The following is a 24,190-nucleotide window of genomic DNA, read 5'->3' as shown; positions in this document are numbered from 1 at the left end:
TGTCCCATTGGTGTCCCACCCCACATCCATCCCATGTCCAATCCCACATCCCACTCTATGTCCTATCAGGTGTCCCACCCTGTGTCCCATCAGTGTCCCATCCCACATCCCATCCCATGTCCCACCCCATGTCCCATCAGGTGTCCCAACCCACATCCCACCCCGTGTCCCATCCCACGTCCATCCCGTGACCCATCCCGTGTCCCATCCTGTGTCCCATCCCATGTCCATCCTGTGTCCCATCAGGTGTCCCATCCCACATCCCATCCCATGTCCCACCCCATGTCCCATCAGGTGTCCCATCCCACATCCCACCCCGTGTCCCATCCCACGTCCATCCTGTGTCCCACCCCACATCCATCTTGTGTCTCCTCTTGTGTCCCATCCCATATCCCACCTCACGTCCCATCAGATGCCCCATCCTACATCCATCCTGCGTCCCATCCCATGTCCCACGCTATGTCCCACCCCATATTCCACCCCGCATCCCACCCTATGGGACACATACATCCTCTGACCCATCAGCGTCCCACCCCATGTCCCATCAGGAGTCCCATCCCATGTCCCGTCCTGTGTCCCATCCCAAGTCCCACCTTGTAACCCCTCCCATGACCCACCCCATGTCCACCTTGTGTTAATCCTATGTCCCAGCCCATGTTCCATCCCATGTCTCACCTTGTATCCCACCCAATGTCCATCCCACAACCACTCCATATCCACCTAGTGTCCATCCTACATCCCCATCCCATGTCTCATCACGTGTCCTACCCCATATCTCACCCACCTCATGTCCATCCTGTGCCCCATCCCACATCCCATCATGTGTCCCACCCATTGTCCATCCCATGTCCACCTTGTGTCCATCACACATCCCATCCCATGTCTACCTTGTGTCCCTCCCATTTCCCATCCCACGTCCATCCCATGTCCACCTTCTGTCCATCCCATTTCCCATCCCATGTCCACCTTGTGTCCATCCCATTTCCATCTCACATCCATCCCACATCCACCTTGTGTCCATCCCACATCCCATCCCATGTCCTCCTTGTGTCCATCCCATTTCCCATCCCATGTCCTCCTTGTGTCCATCCCATGTCCACCTTGTGTCCATCCCATTTCCATCCCACGTCCACCTTGTGTCCATCCCACATCCCATCCCACGTCCATCTTGTGTCCATCCCACATCCCATCCCATGTCCACCTTGTGTCCATCCCATTTCCCATCCCACATCCATCCCATGTCCACCTTGTGTCCATCCCACATCCATCCCACGTCCATCTTGTGTCCATCCCACATCCACCCCATGTCCACCTTGTGTCCATCCCACATCCCACCCCACATCCATCCCACGTCCATCTTGTGTCCATCCCACATCCATCCCATGTCCACCTTGTGTCCATCCCACATCCCATCCCACATCCATCCCAGGTCCACCTTGTGTCCATCCCACGTTCCTCCAGGCCCCCAGGTGCCTCCTCACCCACGTAGACGCTGCCCTGGGTGTTGGCCATGACGTTGGCTCCTGGCGACTCTCCACTCACAGGCTCCTCTCCGTCCACCTGCAGCCACCCTCTCCGGCCCTTCCTGCACGGCTCCATCAGCACCTGCCCCCCTGTCCCCCGACCCTGACCCCCACCCCAACCCCCACCCACCTCGTCACCGTCACCCGGTGCCACTCGCCGTCGTTGATGGGATCTTCAGAGACGATGGTGGCCTCGCCGCTGCCCAGCTGGTAGCTGCGGGGTTGAGGGGGGACACGGGCTCAGCGCTGGGGACACCCGTGGGTGGCAGCGGGTCCCCCGGCGGGGACACCAGGTCCCCCTCACTCACTTGAACACCAGGTGTCCGTCCTTCAAGCCGAGGCCGATGAAATCTTTGGCTTTGCCCCCCTCACCAGGATCCTGCGGGCGCAACAAGGGGGTGAGGAGCACCCTGACCCCCACCCCGACCCCCACTCCGACCCCCTGGGGGGCTCGGCCCCACTCACCGCCCCGTGCCACAGCAGCAGCCCCTCAGCGCTGAGCGTCCGCAGCTCCAGCTCGATGCTGTCGGGCGCCTCGGGTGAGCTGCGAGGAGAGGGGCATGGATCAGGGTGGGGAGCGTCGCAGCACCCCGAAGATGCGGTGACGTGATGGGTGCAGCGCCCTCCTTGGGAGGATGCAGCAACCTGGGAGGGGGCAGTGCCAGGAGGGGTGCAGCACCCCAGGAACGCTGCAGCACCCCAGGAAAGATGCAGCACCCTGGGAACATCGCAGCACCCTGGGAGGGGGCAGTGCCAGATGGGTGCAGCACCCTGGGAACGCTGCAGCACCCCAGGAAGGATGCAGCACCCCAGGAAAGATGTAGCACCCCAGAAAGGCTGCAGCACCCCAGGAAAGATGCAGCACCCTGGGAGGGTGCAGTGCCAGGATGGGTGCAGCACCCTGGGAACATCATAGCACCCCAAGAAGGATGCAGCACCCTGGGAGGGTGCAGTGCCAGGAGGGGTGCAGCACCCCGGGAACTCTGCAGCACCCCAGGAAGGATGCAGCACCCTGGGAGGGTGCAGTGCCAGGATGGGTGCAGCACCCTGCGAAAACTGCAGCACCCCAGGAAGGATGCAGCACCCCAGGAAGAATGCAGCACCCCAGGAAAGATGCAGCACCCTGGGAGGGTGCAGTGCTGTGATGGGTGCAGCACCCTGGGAACATCATAGCACCCCAAGAAGGATGCAGCACCCTGGGAGGGTGCAGTGCCAGATGGGTGCAGCACCCCAGGAAGGATGAAGTGCTGTGATGGGTGCAGCAGCCTTGGGAGCATGCAGCACCCTGGGAGGGTGCAGTGCCAGGATGGGTGCAGCACCCTGGGAACATCATAGCACCCCAAGAAGGATGCAGCACCCTGGGAGGGTGCAGTGGCAAGATGGGTGCAGCACCCTGCGAAAACTGCAGCACCCCAGGAAGGATGCAGCACCCCAGGAAAGATGCAGCACCCCAGGAAGAATGCAGCACCCTACGAAAGATGCAGCATCCTGGGAGGGTGCAGTGCCGTGATGGGTGAAGCACCCTGGGAACATCATAGCACCCCAAGAAGGATGCAGCACCCTGGGAGGGGGCAGTGCCAGGAGGGGTGCAGCACCCTGGGAACTCTGCAGCACCCCAGGAAGGATGCAGCACCCCAGGATGGATGCAGCACCCCAGGAAAGATGCGGGGACATGATGGGTGCAGCCCCCCGGGGTCCCCGCCGTCACTCACCCGCGAGGAAAGAGATGCCCAGGCAGGGCCAGGTAGGAACCATCCTGGAAAGCGGCGCTGAACTGTCCAGGGGCGTCTGTGGGGACAGGGGGTGACAGGGGGATGTCAGGGGGTGGCACTTCGCTTTTGAGGTGAAAAATAGGGAAAAAGGAGCGCAGGGACCTACCACCAGCCCCGCTGCCTTCCTGCCAGTCCTGGTCCAGCTCGCCCAGTGCCAAGTCTGCGGGTGAGAGAGTGTTGGGAAGGGGTGGCACGTGTCCCCAGATGTCACCAGCTGTCCCCGTGTCCCCCAAATGTACCCAGCTGTCCCCGTGTCCCCCCTCCCTGACTCACTGTGCTGGCAGTAGGGGCCGGCGTAGCCCTGCGGGCAGAGGCAGGCGTTGTCCTTGCAGGTGCCGCCGTGCAGGCAGGGGTTGTGGTGCAGGCAGCGATCCTCCTCCTGCTCGCAGCGCGGGCCTGGGGACACACAGCAGCACGTAAACACACGGAGAGCACACAGCACACACACACCGCAAGAGACACACGCGTGTGCACAGCACATACACACAGACACATGCACGGGGCACACATGCACAATGCATGCACACAGCACCTCCCCACACACACCAAATGCACACAGAGCACGCACGAATCATAGAATCACAGAATCACCAGGTTGGAAAAGACCCACCGGATCATCGAGTCTAACCATTCCCATCAATCACTAACCCATGTCCCTCAGCACCTCGTCCACCCGTCCCTTAAACCCCTCCAGGGAAGGTGACTCAACCCCCTCCCTGGGCAGCCTCTGACAGTGCCCAGTGACCCTTTCCGTGAAATATTTTTTCCTAATGTTCAGCCTAAACCTCCCCAGGTGGAGCTTGAGGCCATTCCCTCTCGTCCTGTCCCCTGTCCCTTGGCAGAAGAGCCCAGCTCCCTCCTCTCCACAACCTCCTCTCAGGGAGTTGGAGAGAGCAATGAGGTCTCCCCTCAGCCTCCTCTTCTCCAGGATAAACACCCCCAGCTCTCTCAGACGCTCCTCTTGTTCTCCAGCCCCCTCACCATCTTCGTTGCTCTTTTCTGGACTCGCTCCAGAGCCCCAACATCCTTCTTGTGGTGAGGGGCCCAGAACTGACCCCAGGATTCGAGGAGCGGTCTCACCAGCGCCGAGTCCAGAGGGAGAAGAACCTCCCTGGACTTGCTGGCCACACCGTTTCTGATCCAAGCCAAGATGCCATTGGCCTTCTTGGCCACCTGGGCCACTGCTGGCTCATGTTCAACCAACCCCCCCAGGTCCTTCTCCTCCAGGCAGCTCTCCAGCACACACACACACACACAGAGCCCCCCAAGCCCTGTGGCAGCGTCACCTCGGAAGCCGGGGGGGCAGCGGCAGTGGAAGGCAGCGCTGCCCTCGGGCAGGGGGAGGCAGCGGCCCCCGTGCAGGCAGGCGGCCGGTGGGCACGGCGAGCGCTGCGGGCACTGCCCGACCCCGCGGCTCCGCACGAAGCTGTACGACAGATCCACCTTCTTCCCGTTGATGGACACCTGGAGAGACACCAAAGTTGGGGAGCATCACCCTTGCTCCCCACTTTCCCTGCCACTCCGCTGAGGGGTTTTTGTGGGGAGTCTCACCTCGCCGATGCAGCCCCGGAAGGAGACGTTGGTTGGGGGGCGCAGAGGGGGCTCGGCGCCCCCCAAGTAGAGTGGGGAGTGGAGGTTGAGCCCTTGGCTCTTGCCCGGTGAGGAGCGTTTGACCGGTGCGGCATCGTCCACCACCAGTGTCCCGTCCTTGTGCAGCCGTTCGGCCATCACCTGGTGCCACCGGCCCAGGGCCAGCGGCTCGGCACTCCGCAGCACCGTGGGGCCTGCAGGGAGGGGACGGTGGCATCACAGGGAGCTTGGGGACACCAGGGGTGTCTGGGAACTGGAGAGGTGCCCTGGGGGATGCTGGAGGACTCTGGGGAAGCTCAAGGACCCCAGCGGTGGAAGGGGACACCGGGGAACCCCACTGATGCTTGGGGACTTCAGTGATGCTGAGGTGACCCCACTGGTGGCCAGGAACCCTGGAAGTACCTGGAGACCCCAATGAGGTCAAGGGACCTCAGTGACACCAAGGGACCTCAGTGATGCCTGGAGGCCCTGGCAGCATCCAGGGACCTCAGTGATGCCAGGGGACCATGGTGCCACCAAGGGACTCCAGGGCTGTCCAAGGATCCTGGCAGTGCTTGGGGACCCAAGTGACACCAGGGGGACCCCAATGATGTCAAGGGACCTTGGTGATGCCAGTTCACCACACCTATACCTGGGGGTTCTCCTCGTGGTGCCACCAGGACCCCCATCGTGGTGCCAGCCTACCTGAGCCCAGCTCGTAGCGGAACTCGAGGTGGCCCCCAGCCATGGCCAAGGCGACAAAGTCCTCAACGGGGGCAGCTTTGCCGGCGCTGAAGAGCAGGAGCCCGTTGGGTGCCAGCGGCAGGAACTCGGCCTCCACCCGCAGCTCGTGGTGGACGTTGGTGAGGGGTGGGTAGGAGACAAAAGCACCCGCCTCGTTGAAGGATGGCACGCTCACCACCTCACCTGCAGCAACCCCGGATCAGTGCTTGGCTGGTGGGACCCCAAAACTCCATCCCTGTGGTGCTCGTCTCCCCAGGGGGGAACGCAAACCTTCATCCCAAGAGGAGCATCTCCCCAAGGTGGTACCCAAACCTCCATTCCCACCGCACTCGTGTCCCTAGGGTGGTCTTCACCCCATGCCCATCTTCCCAGGTGGACCCAGCCCTGTGCTCATGTCCCTAGGGTGGTCTTCATCCCATGCTCATCTCCCTAGGGTGGTCTTCACCCCATGCCCATCTTCCAGGATGGTCCCAGCCCTGTATCCATCTCCCCGGGATGGTCCTCACCTTGTGTGTTCTGCACCCATGTCCACGTCCCCAGGGTGGTCCCAGCCCCACGCCCACCTGCCCAGGGTGGTTGCAGCCCTGCCCCCAACCGTGCTGCTGCCACCCCGTCCCTGTGTCCCCGGTGGTGCTCACCCTCAGTGCACCTGTCCCCGGTCTTGCCCAGGTGGCAGCGGCAGGAGTAGCCCTGCCCGTCCGGCCGGTTGACACAGGTGGCATCAGGCCCACACGCCTCTGTGCCGGGGGACAAGTGATGAGCACCCATCCAGAGAAGAACATCAAGGTGACGTCCCCGCGGGGTGGGCACCTACCTGGGTGGCAATGCAAAGCCTGCGAGTACTCGCAGTTGCCGCCAGTGAAGCCGTGGGGACAACGGCAGACGTAGGTGCCACTCTCAGCGTCTTCACACACGCCACCGTTCTGGGGGAATCACAGAGTCACCAGGTTGGAAATGACCCACTGAATCATCAAGTCCAACCATTCCTATCAATCACCAAATCATGTCCCTCAGCACCTCATCCACCCGTCCCTTAAACCCCTCCAGGGAAGGGGACTCAACCCCCTCCCTGGGCAGCCTCTGACAGGGACCAATGACCCTTGCCAGGAAATATTTTTTCCTAGAAAAAACTTGAGGCCATTCCCTCTCGTCCTGTCCCCTGTCCTTTGGGAGAAGAGCCCAGCTCCCTCCTCTCCACAACCTCCTTTCAGGCAGTTGGAGAGAGCAATGAGGTCTCCCCTCAGCCTCCTCTTCTCCAGGCTAAACAACCCCAGCTCTCTCAGCTGCTCCTCTTCTTCTCCAGGCCCCTCACCAGCTTCGTTGCTCTTCTCTGGACTCGCTCCAGAGCCTCAACATCCTTCTTGTGGTGAGGGGCCCAGAACTGACCCCAGGATTCGAGGAGCGGTCTCACCAGTGCCGAGTCCAGAGGGAGAAGAACCTCCCTGGCCCTGCTGGCCACGCCGTGTCTGATCCAAGCCAAGATGCCATTGGCCTTCTTGGCCACCTGGGCCACTGCTGGCTCATGGTCAGCTGCTGTCACCAACACCCCCAGGTCCTTCTCCTCCAGGCAGCTTTCCAGCCAGACTTCTCCTAGTCTGGAGCTGCTCAGGGTTGTTGTGCCCCAAGTGCAGGACCCGGCATTTGGCCTTGTTAAACCTCATCCCGTTGGTCTCAGCCCATGGATCCAGCCTGTTCAGATCCCTTTGGAGCCTCCTGACCCCCCAGCAGATCCAGCTTCCACCCAGCTTAGTGTCACCCGCAAACTTGCTAAGGGTGCACTTGATGTCTTCATCCAGGTCATTGATAAAGACACTGACCAGGGCTGGACCCGGCACAGGGGTGTCAGCAATGGGTGGCCATGGGCGGGCATCCCCTCCCCAGCCTCACCTGGCATGGCTGGTCCTGGCAGGTGGGGCAGCTGGTGACACCGTGTGCCTGCAGGTCCATGTCGCCAAAAGCCACCTCCTCCCCTTGGATGCGGAGCTGGCGCACGCAGCCTGCGGAGATGGGAGGGGGTGACACGACGCTCAGCGTCCCCCACCCCACCGTGGTGCCCCCCAAGCCCACCACTCACCCACGAAGCCGCGGCTGAGCCCCGTCTTCTCCAGGGCGCTGAAATCGGGGTAACCCCCCAGGTACAGCTCCTCATTCAGATCCAGCCCTTGGAACTTGCCCTGCGAGCACAAGCGGGTGGGAACCACCTCCAGCACCCTGATCCCCACCCAAAACAGAACCCCTGCGCCCCAAAAATACCTGGGAGGTCCCGTTGACCGGGGGATGCCCGTCCAGCGCCAGAGACCCCCGCGTGAGGTTGCGGAGGAGCCGGATGGTGTGGTACTCGCCCAAGCGCAGCGGTGTGGGGTGCCGGATGGTGGCCATGCCCGAACCGGCATCAAACCTTGGATTTTTAGGGGTACGAGGGGTGTGGGAGGGTGCTGGCACCCATCTCCCCCCACGTCTGTAGCAACCACTGCTGGATCTCACCTAAACTCAGGGCGGCCGCCCACCAAACCGAAGGAGATGAAGTCAGCGCCGCTGTTTTTCCGCTGCCCGTTGTAAAGGAGAAGACCTGTGGGGTGGTAGAGCTCAGGTAGCATGGTTCCACTCCTCAGGGCATGACCCAGGTAACCCCAAAACACCCCCAGGATGGAGGAGGAGCCGCTTATATTTGGTGGGTCTTGACTGAAGAGAATGGGAGCTAAAGGAGGGAGAGGGGAGGATGGAAGGAGAGAAGGAGAAGGAAGGATGGAAGGAGAAAAGGAGAGGGGAGGATGGAAGGATAGAAGGAGAGGGGACTATAGAAGGAGAGAGAAAGAGGGGACGATGGAAGGAGAGAAGGAGAGGGGAGGATGGAAGGAGAGAAGGAGAGGGGAGGATGGAAGGAAAGAAGGAGAGGGGAGGATGGAAGGAAAGAAGGAGAGGGGACGATGGAAGGAGAGAAGGACGGGGGAGGATGGAAGGAAAGAAGGAGGGGGAGGATGGAAGGAGGGATGGAGAAGAAAGGGAAGAGGAAAGGAAGGTAGAGACAAGAAAGGGACCTGGGGACACAGGGAGGACCCATCAGCACTCACCATCAGCAGCGTCAGGTCGGAAGGTGATGAGGATCTCGAACCTCTTGTAGGCATCCTTGATGGTGGGCAGGGGGAGGAAGGAGCGGGGCGTCTGCCCAAAATAGGGGACCAAGCGCTCTGCGGGGTTGGAGGGGTCAGGTAGGGTGAGGGGCCTCACCCTCCCCACCCTGCCTGACTGTCCGTCTGTCCGTCCGTCCTCACCTCGAACCTTGAGGACGTAGTAAGCCGTCTCCTGGCCGCGGCTGTTGGCGGCAGCGCAGGCGTAGACCCCAGCGTCCTCGTGGTGCACGGCTGGCAGCGTCAGGACATTTCCCTCCACCCTGGCACCCGCGGGCAGCTCCCCCTCCAGCTGTGGAGAGCAGGGTCGGGGGGTCATAGAACCATAGAATCACAGAATCACCAGGTTGGAAAAGACCCACCAGATCATCAAGTCCTATCAATCACTAAACAATGTCCCTCAAAGCCTCGTCCACCCGTGCCTTAAACCCCTCCAGGGAAGGTGACTCGACCCCCTCCCTGGGCAGCCTCTGCCAGTGCCATGGTCTCAGCCCATGGATCCAGCCTGTTCAGATCCCTTTGGAGCCTCCCGACCCTCCAGCAGATCCAGCTTCCACCCAGCTCAGTGTCACCCGCAAACTTGCTAAGGGTGCACTCGATGCCTTCATCCAGGCCATTGATAAAGACATTGAACAGGGCTGGACCCAGCCCTGAGCCCTGGGGACACCACTTGTCACTGGCCTCCAGCTGGAGTTAACTCCATTTCCCACCACTCTCTGGGCCCTCCAGCCAACCAGTTTTCCACCCAGGAGCGTGTGTGCCTGTCCAGGCCAGAGGTGACAGTGTCCGAAGCAGAATGCTGGGAGAAACTGTGTCAAAGGCTTTAGTGAAGTCCAGGAAGATCCATCCACAGCCCTTCCCTCATCCAGTAGTCGAGTCACTTTATCACAGAAGGAGATCAGGTTTGTTTGGCAAGACCTGCCTTTTGTGAACCCGTGTTGCCTGGGTCTGATCACCCGGTTCTCTTGCACTCAACATCACCTCTTCCACGACTTTCCCTGGCACTGAGCTCAGCACCCATCACGTGCCCCCCAAGACCCTTCACCCCCATCCCAACATCTCACCTTGCTCCAGGTGATCTCTGGCACCGGGAAACCAGATGCCAAGCAAGGCAAGACCGCAGCCGAACCCACCGAGACCTCCTTCACCTCTGGCTGCCCGGCGATGTGGGGGGCGGCTGGGGACACACGGAAGCGTCACCACCCCGCGGTGACACCACATGTGTGACCACAGCTCCACGTCCCCATCCTCACCTTGCACATGGAGGATGACGTGGGACTGGACGGTGCCCACGGCGTTGGTGGCCGTGCAGCGGTACTGCCCGGCATCCGCTCGCTCTACCCGTTCGAAGGTGAGGACGCCGGCACGGACCAGCACCCCGGGACGGATCCGGCCCCCCACTTTACTCCAGGTGACGTGGGGACGGGGGTCACCCAGCCCCAGGCACTCCAGCTCCACCGCCGACCCCACCAGCACTGTCTGCACCGCTGTCCGGATGTTGATCAGGGCCCTGGGAAGAGCTGAGGGGGGACAGGAGGAGTTTTGGGGTGTCCCCATGGCATGAGGGAGGCATCACGTTCTGGGGTGCCAACCAGAGGAATGAGGGATGGGGAGAAATAGGATGCTCGAGGGCTTGGGGGTGTCTGTGGGTATGGGGAGAGATTGGGGGTATCGGGGTTCCTGCAAGCACCGGGGGGAGATTTGGGGTACTGGGGTGCCCATGGGTGCAGGGAGAGATTGGGGGGTGCCTGTAGGCATGGAGAGAGGTTGGGATATCAGGACATCCATGGGTATGGGGAGAGATTTGGGGTGTCGGGGTAACCCTGGGCATGGGGAGAGGTTGGGATATCACGACATCCACGGGTATGGGGAGAGATTTGGGGTCCTGGGGTGTCCATGGGTGCAGAGAGGGATTGGGGGGTGCCTGTAGGCATGGGGAGAGGTTGGGATATCAGGACATCCATGGGTACAGGGAGAGATTTGGGGTGTCGGGGTAACCCTGGGCAAGGGGAGAGATTGGGGTGACCTGGGGTGCTTGTAGATCTGAGAAGGAATAGGTGGGTATTGGGGTGTCCACAGGCAGAAATCGGAGGCATTGGGGTGCACAGGGAGGGGTGAGGAAATTGGGGGTACAGCGGTGGGTGTGGGGAGAGCCTGGGATATGAGGTTGTCCACAAATAGAGAGAGACAGCTACGAGGATGCCCGTGGGGTTGGAGAGAAATTGGGGTGATACTGGGATGTTGGGGGGCATGGGGAGGGATGGGGATACTGTGGGGAACGTGAGTGTAGGGAACTGGGTGGTACTGGGGTGCCAGAGGGCAGAGATGGGGGTTCCCATGGAGATGGGGGGGACAGGTGAGCGGGTGCCCCTTGGTTTGGGGGACCCTGGGGAGCCACGGTTGGAGGGGTCAGGTTTTGGGGTTCTCCTCCTACCCTGGATGGTGAGGGTGGCCCTGTCCTCTGCATGCGAGCCGGGGGCGCTGGCCCGGCACACGTACACGCCCTGCGCCCCCCACGTCAGCTCCGAAATCCTGCGGGGACGCCGGCGGTGAGACCCTGCTCGAGGGGGGACAATCTGGGGGTCCCCACCACCCATCACCCCCCCTCGTTACCTCAACACCCCGTCCCGCACGCTGTGGGTGGGCGGCAGCTCCGCGCCCTCCTTCAGCCACTCCAGACGTGCCCGCGGATTCCCCGAGACGGTGCAGGAGAACTCGGCGGTGCCACCAACCCCCTTGACGAGGCTTCCCGGCGTCACCCGTACCGTCAAGGGACTGCGACCGGCGTCACCGCCATCACCTGGGGAGGACACAGAGCCCCGATGGTACCCGGGAGCACGGGCACCTCCAGCAGCAGGGGCATAGTGTTTAGTGTTTGATAGGAATGGTTGACTCAATGATCTGGTGGGTCTCTTCCAACCTGGTGATTTCATGATTCTATGATCTCTGGCCTCGGCACAGCCCTGGTGGGGTGGGGGACTCACCATGGACAACCACGCGGGCGAAGGTCTCGGCGGTGCCGACGCGGTTGGTGACGAGGCAGCGGTAGGTGCCAGCGTCGGCGGGTAACGCCGGGCTGATGCGGAGGAGGCCGGCGCGGTGGCTGACGCGCGCTGAGAGGCTGCCGTTGACCTTGTCCCAAGCATAGAGCAGGGGTGGGGTGCCATGGGCCAGGCACTGCACCTGCAGAGCGTCACCGGCGCGCACCGCGGTGTCCTCGGGAAGGCTGGTGGCATACGGCGGGGCTGTGGGAACAGCAAGGACCATCGGCACCCGGCCACAGCCAGAACGGGGCAACAAATTAATGAGCAGGATGAGGAATGGGTTAATCTGGCAATGAATGGGGCAACGGATGGGGCAACGGGGCAAAGGTGGAAGGGTGGGAGTGGAGATGGAGGTGGGCGTGTGTTGAGAAGGAGGATAGATGGTTGGATCCATAAGGAAAAAGGATGGATGGAACAGTGTGAATGGAGACGGCAAGGTGGATGTGAGCTGGGATCATAGAATCATAGAAAGACCCACTGGATCATCGAGTCCAACCATTCCCATCAATCACTGAACCATGTTCCTCAGCACCTCGTCCACCCGTCCCTTAAACCCCTCCAGGGAAGGGGACTCAACCCCCGCCCTGGGCAGCCTCTGACAGGGACCAATGACCCTTTCCGGGAAAAAGTTTTTCCTAATGTTCAACCTAAACCTCCCCTGGTGGAGCTTGAGGCCATTCCCTCTCGTCCTGTCCCCTGTCACCTGGCAGAAGAGCCCAGCTCCCTCCTCTCCACAACCTCCTCTCAGGTAGTTATAGAAATCAATGAGGTCTCCCCTCAGCCTCCTCTTCTCCAGGATAAACACCCCCAGCTCTCTCAGACGCTCCTCTTCTTCTCCAGCCCCTTCACCAGCTTCGTTGCTCTTCTCTGGACTCGCTCCAGAGCCTCAACATCCTTCTTGTGGTGAGGGGCCAGAACTGACCCCAGGATTCGAGGAGCGGTCTCACCAGGGCCGAGTCCAGAGGGAGAAGAACCTCCCTGGCCCTGCTGGCCACGCCGTTTCTGATCCAAGCCAAGATGCCATTGGCCTTCTTGGCCACCTGGGCCACTGCTGGCTCATGGTCAGTCGCTGTCACCAACACCCCCAGGTCCTTCTCCTCCAGGCACTTTCCAGCCAGACTTCTCCTACTCTGTAGCACTGCTCAGGGTTGTTGTGCCCCAAGTGCAGGACCCGGCATTTGGCCTTGTTAAACCTCATCCCGTTGGTCTCAGCCCATGGATCCAGCCTGTTCAGATCCCTTTGGAGCCTCCCGACCCTCCAGCAGATCCAGCTTCCACCCAGCTTAGTGTTATCTGCAAACTTGCTAAGGGTGCACTCGATGCCTTCAATGGTTGAGTGATGGATGAAACCACCGAGGAGAGATGCATGGAGAGCTTTGAGAGTAGATGGGGAGATGGATACAAGCTGGGATGGATCATAGATCCACAAGGAAGGGATGGATGCAGGAGTTAGGAGGTAGAGAGGTGGGTGAATGATGTGGATGCACAACGAAGGGATGGATGGAGGGGTGTGAGAGGAGATGGAAGTGAGCTGGGATAGTTGAATGGTAGATGAATCCACCAGGAAGGGGTGGAAAGAGGTGTTTGAAAGGAGATGAAGGGGTGTAAGGTGAGATGGATCAGATGGATGAATCCACCAGGAAGAGGTGGATGAAGGGCTGTGAGAGGAGCCGGAGACGGGTGTGAGCTAGGACGACTGAGCAATGCACAGATCCATGACGAGGGGATGGACGGAGAGAACAGAAATACAGATAGACATGCAGAGACAGGACAAGCAGATGGACACGTCTATGAGGAAGGGTTGGATGAAGGAGCTTGAAAGATGAAGAAGAGGATGGAGTGAGGATGGATCCATGAGGAAGGGCTAGATGAGAGGGCAACGGACACGACCACATGTAGAAAGAGGATGGAGAGGAGCCAAGGGTGGGTGATGGCAACAGTGAGGACACAGGAGATGGTGGAGACGGCAGGAGGGACCTGTGGAGCCCTCTGATCCTCTGCCACTCCCTTACTCTCCACATCGAGGGTGACGAAGACCTCAGCGGAGCCGGTGGGGCTGCTGGCGTTGCAGATGTACTGGCCCGAGTCCTGCTGGGCGGCACGGGGAATGACCAAGCTCCCGTTGACCACCTGGTGCTGCCAGGGCAGGGGCGCCCGCAGCTTTGACCACTCGATGTGGGGTGTCGGCTCACCTACGGGAAACGCCGGTGCCCATCACCGTGGCATCAGGGCACCACGCAAAGTGCGTCCCCTCGCCGCTGTCCTCCCTCCTCCCCGTACCTCTAGCCGAGCAGTGCAGCGTGGCGGTGTCTCCGGCCACCACGGTGACGGTGGATGGAGCGGTGACCTCAGGGGCACCAGGTTGCTGCCGCGCCGTCTCCACGTTGACGTCCACCCGGGCTTGTGCTGAACCCAAAGCGCTCTGCGCCGTGCAGATATAGGTGCCGGCATGCTCCGGCTTCGCCGGGGAGAGCTGGTGGAGGGGAGATGGTGGGTGGTGAGCTCTGGACACCCACCAGCACCCGCGGCACCCCTGGGTCCCTCGGTCACCTGCAGGATGGCCTGGCTGTCCATGTGCAGCAGTGTTTGGTGCTCCACCTTCTGCCGGGAGCCCAGCCGGCTCCAGCGCACCAGGGGCCGTGGTTCGCCCCGGCCAAGGCACTCCAGGCTGAGGGATTTTCCCTCCTTCACCGTCACGGGGCCCGGTGGCATCACCGACACCGTGGGGGCACCTGGAGAAGGGGGAGGACATCAGCATGAAGATGGGGACACACCAGCACTAAGGATGGTGGCACAGAAATGGGGACATCATCGATCTAGGTGCATCTGGAGCACATGGAGGACATCAGCGTGGGGATGTGGATGGGGACATCACCACTGTGGGGGCATTTGGAGCAAAGGGAGGATGTGGGGATGGGGACACCACTGCACTGGGGGGACCTGGAGCACATGAATGATGTCAGCATGGCGATTGCAATGGGGACATCATCAATCCAGGTGCATCTGGAGCACATGGAGGACATCAGTGTGGGGATGTGGATGGGGACATCTCCACCCTGGGGGCATTTGGAGCAAAGGGAGGATGTGGGGATAGGGACACCACCACTCCAGGAGCATGGGAAGCGTTGAAAGGACGTGGGGATGAGGACACCATCATCCCAAAAGGCATCGGAAGTATGTGGGAGACACTGACATGGGGACAGCGAAGGGAATGTCACCACCCCAAGGGATCCAGAGCACATGGGGACAGGGACAAGGCCACCCTGGCCACTTCGCACCTTGCACCAGGAGGTTGACGACGCTACTGGCAACACCAAAGCGGTTGGAGGCCACGCAGTGGTAGGCACCTTGGTTGCCCACGTGGGCACTGGTGATGGAGATGACCGAGCCGTTGGGGCTGATCTTCACGTTGTCTGGACAAGGAGGAGATGTCAACACCAAAGCCAACCTAGGGACCCCATGGGGGCCACCCTGGGGACCATCATACCTTGGAAATGTTGGCCAGGTCCCATCCGCCAAGTGATGTTGATGGGCCGGGCACCATCATGGATGCGACACTTGAAGGTGGCATCCTCGCCTGGTGCCACTGCCATGCTGTGAGGGTCGATGGAGATGATGGGGCTCTGCAGACCTGCAGGGAAAAAGGGACAAGGAAGCCACTGAGGTCATCCGTGTCCCCCATCCACCCCTGGCATCCTCCCTCGCCCCACAGCAGCACTCACGGTAGCTGGAGCTGTCACGGGAGGTGACAGTGACGGCGATGGTGGCCTCACGGGAGGCACTACCCATGTCTGCCCGACACACGTACTCCCCAGAGTCGGCCACTGAGAGCTGGGACAGTCGCAGGCGGGACCCCGAAACCTGGGGACGCGTTGGCAGGGGATGCTGGCATCAACCAGCCACCCAGAGCCACCACCCCCAACTCCACCAGTGTCAAAGAATCATAGAATCACCAGGTTGGAAAAGACCCACAGGATCATCGAGTCCAACCATTCCCATCAATCACTAAACCATGTCCCTCAGCACCTCGTCCACCCGTCCCTTAAACCCCTCCAGGGAAGGGGACTCAACCCCCGCCCTGGGCAGCCTCTGCCAGGGACCAATGACACTTTCCAGGAAAAATTTTTTTCTAATATTCAGCCTGAACCTCCCCTGGTGGAGCTTGAGGCCATTCCCTCTCGTCCTGTCCTCTGTCCCTTGGGAGAAGAGCCCAGCTCCCTCCTCTCCACAACCTCCTCTCAGGTAGTTATAGAAATCAATGAGGTCTCCCCTCAGCCTCCTCTTCTCCAGGATAAACACCCCCAGCTCTCTCAGCCGCTCCTCTTGTTCTCCAGACCCTTCCCCAGCTTCGTTGCTCTTCTCTGGACTCGCCCCAGAGCCTCAACATCCTTCTTGTGGTGAGGGGCCCAGAACTGACCCCAGGATTCGAGGAGCGGTCTCACCAGTGCCGAGTCCAGAGGGAGAAGAACCTCCCTGGCCCTGCTGGCCACGCCGTGTCTGATCCAAGCCAAGATGCCCTTGGCCTTCTTGGCCACCTGGGCCACTGCTGGCTCATGTTCAGTCGCTGTCACCAACCCCCCCAGGTCCTTCTCCCCCAGGCACTTTCCAGCCAGACTTCTCCTAGTCTGGAGCTGCTCAGGGTTGTTGTGCCCCAAGTGCAGGACGCAGCATTTGGCCTGGTTGAACCTCATCCCATTGGTCCCAGCCCCGCGGTCCATCCTGTTCAGATCCCCACCTACCTGGTGCTTGGCTGGAAGGGACCCACCACGCTTGTACCACACAATGGTGGCCTGTCCTTGCCCGGCCACCACACAGTCCAGATCCAGGGTCTGTCCCTCGGTGACGGAGGACGCCGAGGACTCAATGCGGATGGGTGCTGCGACACCAGTGGCTGCACGGGAAGAGCGAAGGGTGAACGTCCCCACCAGTCCCTGGCACCACTAGGGACCCATCGTCCAACGGGTGGCACTCACAGTGCGACGGGTTGGCTCCGTCTTCGATGGTGACGACGAGGGACGTCTCCTGAGTGATGCCACCTGATGTCACCCGGCACACGTACTCCCCGGAATCGGCCGCTGTCACCTGGGGGATGCGCAGGCGGGTGCCCGACACCTGCAGGGGACAACAGAGGGACACGTCAGTGCGGGAGAGCAGGGGACGGGGACAAACTGAAGGTGACACCCCGTCTGTTCTCTACCTGGTGGCCAGCAGGCAGGGAGCCACCGCGCTTGTACCACGTCACCGTGGTGGGGCCAGATCCTGCCACCACGCAGTTGAGGTCCAGGACCTGTCCCTCAGAGATGGCCGAGGATGAGGACTCGATGCGGAGGGGCTGGGAGACACCGGAGGCTGCGGGGACAGGGAGAGGGGGTGTTTGTCACCAAGGTGGCCCTCGTCTGTCCCCAAGCACTGCCCTCTTATGAGGCCTTAAGAGTAAAGGCTGAGAGAGCTGGGGGTGTTTAGCCTGGAGAAGAGGAGGCTGAGGGGAGACCTCATTGCTCTCTCCAACTACCTGAAAGGAGGTTGTGGAGAGGAGGGAGCTGGGCTCTTCCCCCAAGTGACAGGGGACAGGACGAGAGGGAATGGCCTCAAGCTCCACCAGGGGAGGTTTAGGTTGAACATTAGGAAAAATCTTTTCATGGAAAGGGTCCTTGGTCCCTGTCAGAGGCTGCCCAGGGAGGGGGTTGAGTCCCCTTCCCTGGAGGGGTTTAAGGGACGGGTGGATGAGGTGCTGAGGGACATGGGTTAGTGATTGATGGGAATGGTTGGACTCGATGATCCGGTGGGTCTTTTCCAACCTGGTGATTCTGTGATTCTATGATTCTATTCTCTCGCTCGAACTCACTGTAATAGGTGCCGGCGCCGCTGGGCACGGTGACAATGACAGACGCCTCCTGTGTGACGGTCCCCAGGGTCACCCGGCACACATACTCCCCAGAATCAGCCACCGCCACCTGGGCGAGGCGCAGGCGAGTGCCCGACACCTGCAGAGGGGACAAGTTGGGGACACATCCATGGCGGAGGTGATGCTGAGCCCTGTAGGGTGATGCCACCTCCCTGGGGTCCCACCTGGCTGTTGGGGGGCAGAGCCCCGCCACGTCGGTACCAGGTGACGTGGGGGTGACCTTGTCCTGCCACCATGCAGTTGAGGTCCAGGCTCTGTCCCTCGGTGACAGCAGCGGATGATGTCTCGATCCTCACCGGCGGCGTGACACCAACGGCTGGGGGGGAGCAATGGGGTCAGCAAGGGGCAGCCGCCACGTCCCGGTGTCCCCATGTCACCTCCCACCCGTCCCTGGTACCGTAAGAGGAGCCAGCGCCTGTCTGGATGGTGACGATGAGGGACGTCTCATGTGTGACACCGTGTGATGTCACCCGGCACACGTACTCGCCTGAATCGGCCGCTGTCACCTGGGGGATGCGCAGGCGGGTGCCTGACACCTGGAGGGGGTGACATCCATGAGAAGGGGGACACAGACCCCTCCAAACCCCCCAAAAAATCCCTCTTCCATCCCAAAATGCTCCTCCGATGTCCCCTACCTGGTGCTTGGCTGGGAGGGACCCACCACGCTTGTACCAGGTGACGGTGGCCTGACCCGGCCTGGCCACAATGCAGTTGAGGTCCAGGGTTTGTCCCTCGGCCACGGAGGAGGACGAGGACTCGATGCGCACCGGGGGGGTGACACCAACAGCTGGGGACACAGCAAGGAGGGTCACCCCAAGGACCGTGCACAGTCCCCCTGCCACCTCCTGGTCCCCACTCACGGTAGGAGTTGGCACTGCCGGGCTGGATGGTCACCATGATGGAGACTTCTTTGGTGGTGGCCCCGCTGGTCACCCGGCACACGTACTCGCCCGAGTCGGCTGCTGTCACCTGCAGCAGCCGCAGCCGGGAGCCAGACACCTGTGGGGAGGGGACACAGGGGTCGCACAGGGCCACTCAAGCTTGCGCGGGGCCACCTGGGATTGCACAGAGCCACTTGAGCTACCTTGGCCTCCACGGGGTCACTTGGACTTGCATGGAGTCACTTGGGCTTGCGTAAGGCCACCTGGACTTGCATAAGGCCAGTTGGGTTTGTATGGACCACTTGGAACTGCCTGGCGCCACCTGGACTTGCACAGGGTCACTTGGGATAGCACGAAGCCACTCAAGCTACCTTTGGCTCTGTGGGGTCACCTAGACTTGCATGGGGCCACCTGACCTCGCAAGGGGCCACCTGGGCTTGCATGGGGCCACCTGAGCTACTTGGCCTTGCACAGAGCCACGGGTCAAGCCAAACGGGCCCCACCTTGAGGACATGTCCCTTGGTGTCCCCTTACCTGGTGCTTGGCGGGGAGGGACCCTCCACGCTTGTACCAGGTGACGGTGGCCTGCGCGGGGCTAGCGATGACACAGTTGAGGTCCAAGGTCTGTCCCTCGGCCACAGGGGATGACAAGGATGAGGACTCGATGCGCAGGGGGGTGGTGCTGCTCGGGGCTGGGGACCAAGATGGGTTAGAGACCACAGCCACCACCACGTGTCACCCTCCAAGGGACACCAGGAGCCCAGGAAACCATGATGGACACGTGCATGGGTGGCTTCCCCAGGGATCGAGCCATCCCAGCCCTGGGGACAACGCAGTGTCACCCACCCATAGGTGACGTCCCCTGTCCCCTTCCTGTCCCCACTCACAGTAGGCGCTGGCGCTGCTGGGCTGGATGGTCACCACGATGGAGGTTTCCTTGGTGGTGGCCCCGCTGGTCACCCTGCACACGTACTCGCCCGAGTCGGCCGCTGTCACCTGGAGGAGCCGCAGCCGCGAGCCGGACACCTGCGGGGAGGGGACACAGGGACCATTTGGCTTTCCGTGGGCTCACTTGGACGGGCCACCGATGTCTGCATGGCATCACTCGGGCTTGCATGGGCTACTTGGACTTGTATGGGGTCACTTGGGCTCCCATGGGTCACCAGGGCTTGAATGGGGCCACCTGGGCTTGCACAGAATAAGCTGAGCATACATAGGGCCACCTGGGCATGCATGGGGCCACTAGTGCTTGCATGGAGCCACCTGGGATTGCATAGAGCAAGCTGAGCATGCGTGGGGCCACCTGGACTTGCACGGGGCCAGCTGGGGTTGCATGGGGCCACCTGGACATGCATGGGGCCACCTGGGCTTGCATGGGACCACCTAGACTTGCACAGAGCAGGCTGAGCATACATGAGGCCACCTTGGCTTGCATGGGGCCACCTGGGCTTGAATGGGGCCACCTGGGCTTGCACAGAGCCACGGGTCAACCCCACCTATCCTGCTGGGGACATACGCAACCCCTTACCTGGTGCTTGGCCGGGAGGGACCCACCGCGCTTGAACCAGGTGACGGTGGCCTGCGCGGGGCTGGCGATGACGCAGTTGAGGTCCAGGGTCTGTCCCTCGGTCACGGTGGAGGATGGGGACTCGATGCGCAGAGGGGTGGTGCTGGCCGGGGCTGGGGACCAACACAAGAAGGTGACACCGGTGCCCCAGCAGAACCTCGCAGCATACAGGGACGAGCCCTGCTGGCACTGTCCCCTTCCCATCCCCACTCACAGTAGGCGCTGGCGCTGCTGGGCTGGATGGTCACCATGACCGCAGTTTCCTTGGTGGTGGCTCCGCTGGTCACCCGGCACACGTACTCGCCCGAGTCGGCTGTTGTCACCTGGAGGAGCCGCAGCCGCGAGCCGGACACCTGTGGGGAGGGGACATTGGGTCACCAGGGCCACCTGGGCTTCCATGGGGCTGTTGGGCCATGCAGTGACCTGGCCTGGACTGCTGGGCTGAGACCAATGGCGGGAGGTTTAACAAGGCCAAATATGGGTCCTGCACTTGGGGCACAACAACCCTGAGCAGCTCCAGACTAGGAGAAGTCTGGCTGGAAAGTGCCTGGAGGAGAAGGACCTGGGGGTGTTGGTGACAGCGACTGACCATGAGCCAGCAGGGGCCCAGGTGGCCAAGAAGGCCAATGGCATCTTGGCTTGGATCAGAAACGGCGTGGCCAGCAGGTCCAGGGAGGTTCTTCTCCCTCTGGACTCGGCCCTGGGGAGACCGCTCCTTGAATCCTGGGGTCAGTTCTGGGCCCCTCACCACAAGAAGGATGTTGAGGCTCTGGAGCGAGTCCAGAGAAGAGCAACGAAGCTGGTGAGGGGGCTGGAGAACAAGAGGAGCGGCTGAGAGAGCTGGGGGTGTTTATCCTGGAGAAGAGGAGGCTGAGGGGAGACCTCATTGCTCTCTCCAACTCCCTGGAAGGAGGTTGTGGAGAGGAGGGAGCTGGGCTCTTCTCCCAGGTGACAAGGGACAGGATGAGAGGGAATGGCCTCAAGCTCCGCCAGGGGAGGTTCAGGCTGAACATTAGGAAAAAATTTTTCTCAGAAAGGGTCATTGAGCACTGTCAGAGGCTGCCCAGGGAGGGGGTTGAGTCACCTTCCCTGGTGGGGTTTAAGGGACAGGTGGACGAGGTGCTGAGGGACATGGGTTAGTGATTGATGGGAATGGTTGGACTCGATGATCTGGGGGGTCTCTTCTAACCTGGTGATTCTTTGATTCTGTGGTTCTAAGAACAGGGGCCATCGGGCCTGCACAAACCGCTCCAGTGTGCCCAAGTGCCACCTGGGCTTGCATAGAGCCACTTGGGCTCGCAACAGTGCCACTCCCTTGGTGACACCTCCAGTGTTCCCTACCTGGTGCTTGGCCGGGAGGGCTCCCCCGCGCTTGTACCAGGTGACAGTGGCCTGGCCCTGCCCGGCCACCGCGCAGTTGAGGTCCAGGCTCTGTCCCTCAGCCACGGTGGATGAGGATGCCTCAATCCGGACAGGGACACCTGAAGCCGGTCGCCCTGGGGACAGGATGGAGCCGTGACGATGGCCCGTCTGGGACCAGGATGTCTCCTCCAAGTGCCACAGAGCCCAAACTCACCATAGGACGAGCTGGATCCGGCCACGACAGTGACGAAGACAGATGCCTCGCGGATGGTGCTGCCCAAGGTTGCCCGGCACACGTACTCCCCAGAATCGGCTGCCGTGACGTGGGGGACACGCAGCCGGGACCCCGAGACCTGGGGACATGCCTTGATGTCACATAACCGGAGGACACAGCAGGATTCGGGGTGCTGCCCACGCCACCCATGCTCTACCTGGTGGCCGGCGGGCAGGGAGCCACCGCGCTTGTACCACGTCACGGTGGTGGCACCGGCTCCTGCCACCACGCAGTCCAGGTCCAGGGTCTGTCCCTCGGTGACGGATGGGGACGAGGACTCGATGCGGACGGGCGGCGAGGAGCCTGCGTGGAGCAAAAACGGGGGACGCGAGTGAGCTCCAGCACCCCGGATCCTTCCCCAAACCCCGAGGGTGTCCCACACCCGCCTCACCTGGCACCACCACCACCTCGATGGCAGCGCGGGCTGTGCCGGCGGCGCTGGTGCCCACGCAGAAGTAGATGCCACTATTGGCCACGGACACGGAGGGGATGACCAGCGTGGCGATGTCACCTTGCTCGGCGCGTGACTGTGGCACAAGGATGGGCGTAAGCGGCACCCACAGTGCAACCATACACACCGCGAGCACCCGAGGGTGCTGGCACCCAGCTCACCTGCGGTGGTAAGGGGCCCCCCTGCTTCTCCCAGGTGATGGTGGCAGTGGGTGACCCCGAGACTCGGCAGTAGAGCCGCACGGTGGAGCCCTCCTGCACCTCCGTCCGCTCGGGGCTCACCTGGACCTGGGGGGCACCAGGGGCTGCGGGAAGACAAGGATCAGGGGGACAGGAACAGTGCGGACAGAATGATGGGGACAGTGGGAGTGACAAGGATGATGGAAGGGACAGGGATGATGGGGGACGAAGGGGATGCTGGGGACAACGGGATGATGAATAGGAGGGGATGGATGACAGGAGATGATGAGGATGATGAAGACAATGGAGGCAATAGGGGTGACAGGGATGATGAGGATGATGGAGACAATGGGGGTGATGAGGACGACAGGGATGATGAGGATGATGGAGACAATAGGATGATGAATATGAGGGGATGGACGACAGGAGATGACAGGGATGATGAGGACAACGGAGACAATAGGGGTGATGGGGATGACGAGGATGATGGAGACAATGGGGGGGTGGGAATGACAGGGATGATGAGGATGATGGAGACAATAGGGGTGATGGGGATGATGAGGATGATGGAGACAATGGGGGTGACTGGGATGATGGTTATGGGGACGATGGAGACAATAGGGGAGATGGAGATGAGAAGGATGATGAGAACAATGGAGACAATAGGGGTGACAGATGACGGGGATGATGGAGACAATGGAGGTGACGGGGATGATGAGGACGATGGAGACAATAGGGGTGACAGAGATGATGGGGATGATGAGGATGAAGGTGTGACAGGGATCATGGGGTGACAGGGATGATGAGGACTATGGGGGTGATGTAAAGGCTAGTGGTGATGGGGATGATGTAGAAGATGAGGATGATGTGGATGACGGGGATGATGGCAGTAAGGGGTATGATGGGAGACGATGGGACAATGGGGATGGAGATGACGGAAATGAACAATGGGGATGACGAGGATGATGCTCACCTTGCACGTGGAGGAAGGCCCGTGCTGTATGCTGCCCGGCACTGCTGCGCGCCCGGCATGCGTAGTGCCCTTCATCAGCGGGCTCGACGGCACCGAACCGCAGCGTCCCTCCCTGCACCACCGCCCGCGGCGACAACGTGCCTGCGGGGACACAGCCCGGTGTCAACCCCGCTCGCCGTGTCCCCAAGCTGGTGTCCCCTCAAACCCCGCAGGCACCTACCGAGCCACTCGAGGGTGGGCGAGGGGCTGCCGGTGCCCACGCAGCGGAACTCGGCCGGCTGCCCCGCTGCCACGCTCAGCTGTGCCGGCTCCACGGTGGCGGTGGGGGCGGCAGCGGTGCCGGCTGCGGTGAGAGCCAGAGTTGGGGGTCAGGGCTTCCCAGGGCCCCCCCATAGCACTGGCGCCAGGCGGTGGGGGCGGTGGGAAGCGGGGAGGCAGCGTGGTGTGGCTGACGGTGGAGCCCTGGCATGCAGCAGGTGAGGGGGTGCATGTGGACCCCCCCAGAGATGACCCTCGCGGTTACTTACCCGGTCTGTGCCCCTCCATGAACTCGACGGGACCGTAAAACATTTGAGTCTTTGAGGGGGCTGCAAGAGGACGTGGGTCTGAGGAGAGATGGTCCGTCACCCTGGCGTCTGGGCACCCAACAAGCCCATCGCCACAGCGCCTGGGAGCCGTGGGGACCCACCACCCTGGTATCTCATAGCCCAGACATCTGGGCACTGACTGTGCTCATCACCCTGGCATCTGGGCACCAAGAGAGCCCATTGCCCTGGTATCCAGGCACTAAAAGAACCCATCACCATGGCATCTGAGGA

At 61.5% G+C, this 24,190-nt stretch overlaps 1 protein-coding gene across 8 annotated transcripts in view; it reads right to left on the bottom strand.

The window, feature by feature from the left end:
• HSPG2 (heparan sulfate proteoglycan 2) overlaps window positions 1-24,190 on the bottom strand; it is a 58,930-nt gene that overhangs the window by 1,165 nt on the left and 33,575 nt on the right. Inside the window, exons 44-93 of one of the 8 annotated variants that reach the window (XM_069874843.1) lie at window positions 23,900-23,977; window positions 23,593-23,715; window positions 23,373-23,513; window positions 22,382-22,524; window positions 22,161-22,296; window positions 21,927-22,072; window positions 21,710-21,848; window positions 21,475-21,629; window positions 20,348-20,486; window positions 20,095-20,246; window positions 19,454-19,592; window positions 19,101-19,258; window positions 18,546-18,684; window positions 18,321-18,472; window positions 18,083-18,221; window positions 17,850-18,001; window positions 17,626-17,764; window positions 16,978-17,129; window positions 16,754-16,892; window positions 16,520-16,671; window positions 15,503-15,641; window positions 15,268-15,411; window positions 15,059-15,193; window positions 14,331-14,512; window positions 14,061-14,253; window positions 13,793-13,972; window positions 11,721-11,981; window positions 11,350-11,536; window positions 11,171-11,268; window positions 9,990-10,256; window positions 9,801-9,913; window positions 8,881-9,028; window positions 8,680-8,796; window positions 8,093-8,177; window positions 7,862-8,006; window positions 7,683-7,782; window positions 7,496-7,605; window positions 6,423-6,531; window positions 6,247-6,345; window positions 5,570-5,791; window positions 4,847-5,079; window positions 4,582-4,759; window positions 3,569-3,691; window positions 3,402-3,455; window positions 3,236-3,311; window positions 1,989-2,067; window positions 1,832-1,902; window positions 1,654-1,737; window positions 1,436-1,585; window positions 869-1,133 (exon numbers count right to left, since the gene is read on the bottom strand). In XM_069874843.1, the coding sequence (XP_069730944.1) occupies window positions 884-1,133; window positions 1,436-1,585; window positions 1,654-1,737; window positions 1,832-1,902; window positions 1,989-2,067; window positions 3,236-3,311; window positions 3,402-3,455; window positions 3,569-3,691; window positions 4,582-4,759; window positions 4,847-5,079; window positions 5,570-5,791; window positions 6,247-6,345; window positions 6,423-6,531; window positions 7,496-7,605; window positions 7,683-7,782; window positions 7,862-8,006; window positions 8,093-8,177; window positions 8,680-8,796; window positions 8,881-9,028; window positions 9,801-9,913; window positions 9,990-10,256; window positions 11,171-11,268; window positions 11,350-11,536; window positions 11,721-11,981; window positions 13,793-13,972; window positions 14,061-14,253; window positions 14,331-14,512; window positions 15,059-15,193; window positions 15,268-15,411; window positions 15,503-15,641; window positions 16,520-16,671; window positions 16,754-16,892; window positions 16,978-17,129; window positions 17,626-17,764; window positions 17,850-18,001; window positions 18,083-18,221; window positions 18,321-18,472; window positions 18,546-18,684; window positions 19,101-19,258; window positions 19,454-19,592; window positions 20,095-20,246; window positions 20,348-20,486; window positions 21,475-21,629; window positions 21,710-21,848; window positions 21,927-22,072; window positions 22,161-22,296; window positions 22,382-22,524; window positions 23,373-23,513; window positions 23,593-23,715; window positions 23,900-23,977 (7,145 nt within the window). In that variant the 3' untranslated portion in view covers window positions 869-883. Of the gene's footprint in view, window positions 1-868; window positions 1,134-1,435; window positions 1,586-1,653; window positions 1,738-1,831; window positions 1,903-1,988; window positions 2,068-3,235; window positions 3,312-3,401; window positions 3,456-3,568; window positions 3,692-4,581; window positions 4,760-4,846; window positions 5,080-5,569; window positions 5,792-6,246; window positions 6,346-6,422; window positions 6,532-7,495; window positions 7,606-7,682; window positions 7,783-7,861; window positions 8,007-8,092; window positions 8,178-8,679; window positions 8,797-8,880; window positions 9,029-9,800; window positions 9,914-9,989; window positions 10,257-11,170; window positions 11,269-11,349; window positions 11,537-11,720; window positions 11,982-13,792; window positions 13,973-14,060; window positions 14,254-14,330; window positions 14,513-15,058; window positions 15,194-15,267; window positions 15,412-15,502; window positions 15,642-16,519; window positions 16,672-16,753; window positions 16,893-16,977; window positions 17,130-17,625; window positions 17,765-17,849; window positions 18,002-18,082; window positions 18,222-18,320; window positions 18,473-18,545; window positions 18,685-19,100; window positions 19,259-19,453; window positions 19,593-20,094; window positions 20,247-20,347; window positions 20,487-21,474; window positions 21,630-21,709; window positions 21,849-21,926; window positions 22,073-22,160; window positions 22,297-22,381; window positions 22,525-23,372; window positions 23,514-23,592; window positions 23,716-23,899; window positions 23,978-24,190 lie in introns of those variants that run through there. The other 7 variants (XM_069874844.1, XM_069874846.1, XM_069874848.1 and 4 more) reach the window with 7 other exon arrangements.

The sequence above is a fragment of the Phaenicophaeus curvirostris genome, chromosome 22, assembly GCF_032191515.1.
Source record: "Phaenicophaeus curvirostris isolate KB17595 chromosome 22, BPBGC_Pcur_1.0, whole genome shotgun sequence".
In the NCBI taxonomy this organism is placed as follows: Eukaryota; Metazoa; Chordata; class Aves; order Cuculiformes; family Cuculidae; genus Phaenicophaeus; species Phaenicophaeus curvirostris.
This window is presented reverse-complemented; position numbering and strand designations above follow the sequence as displayed.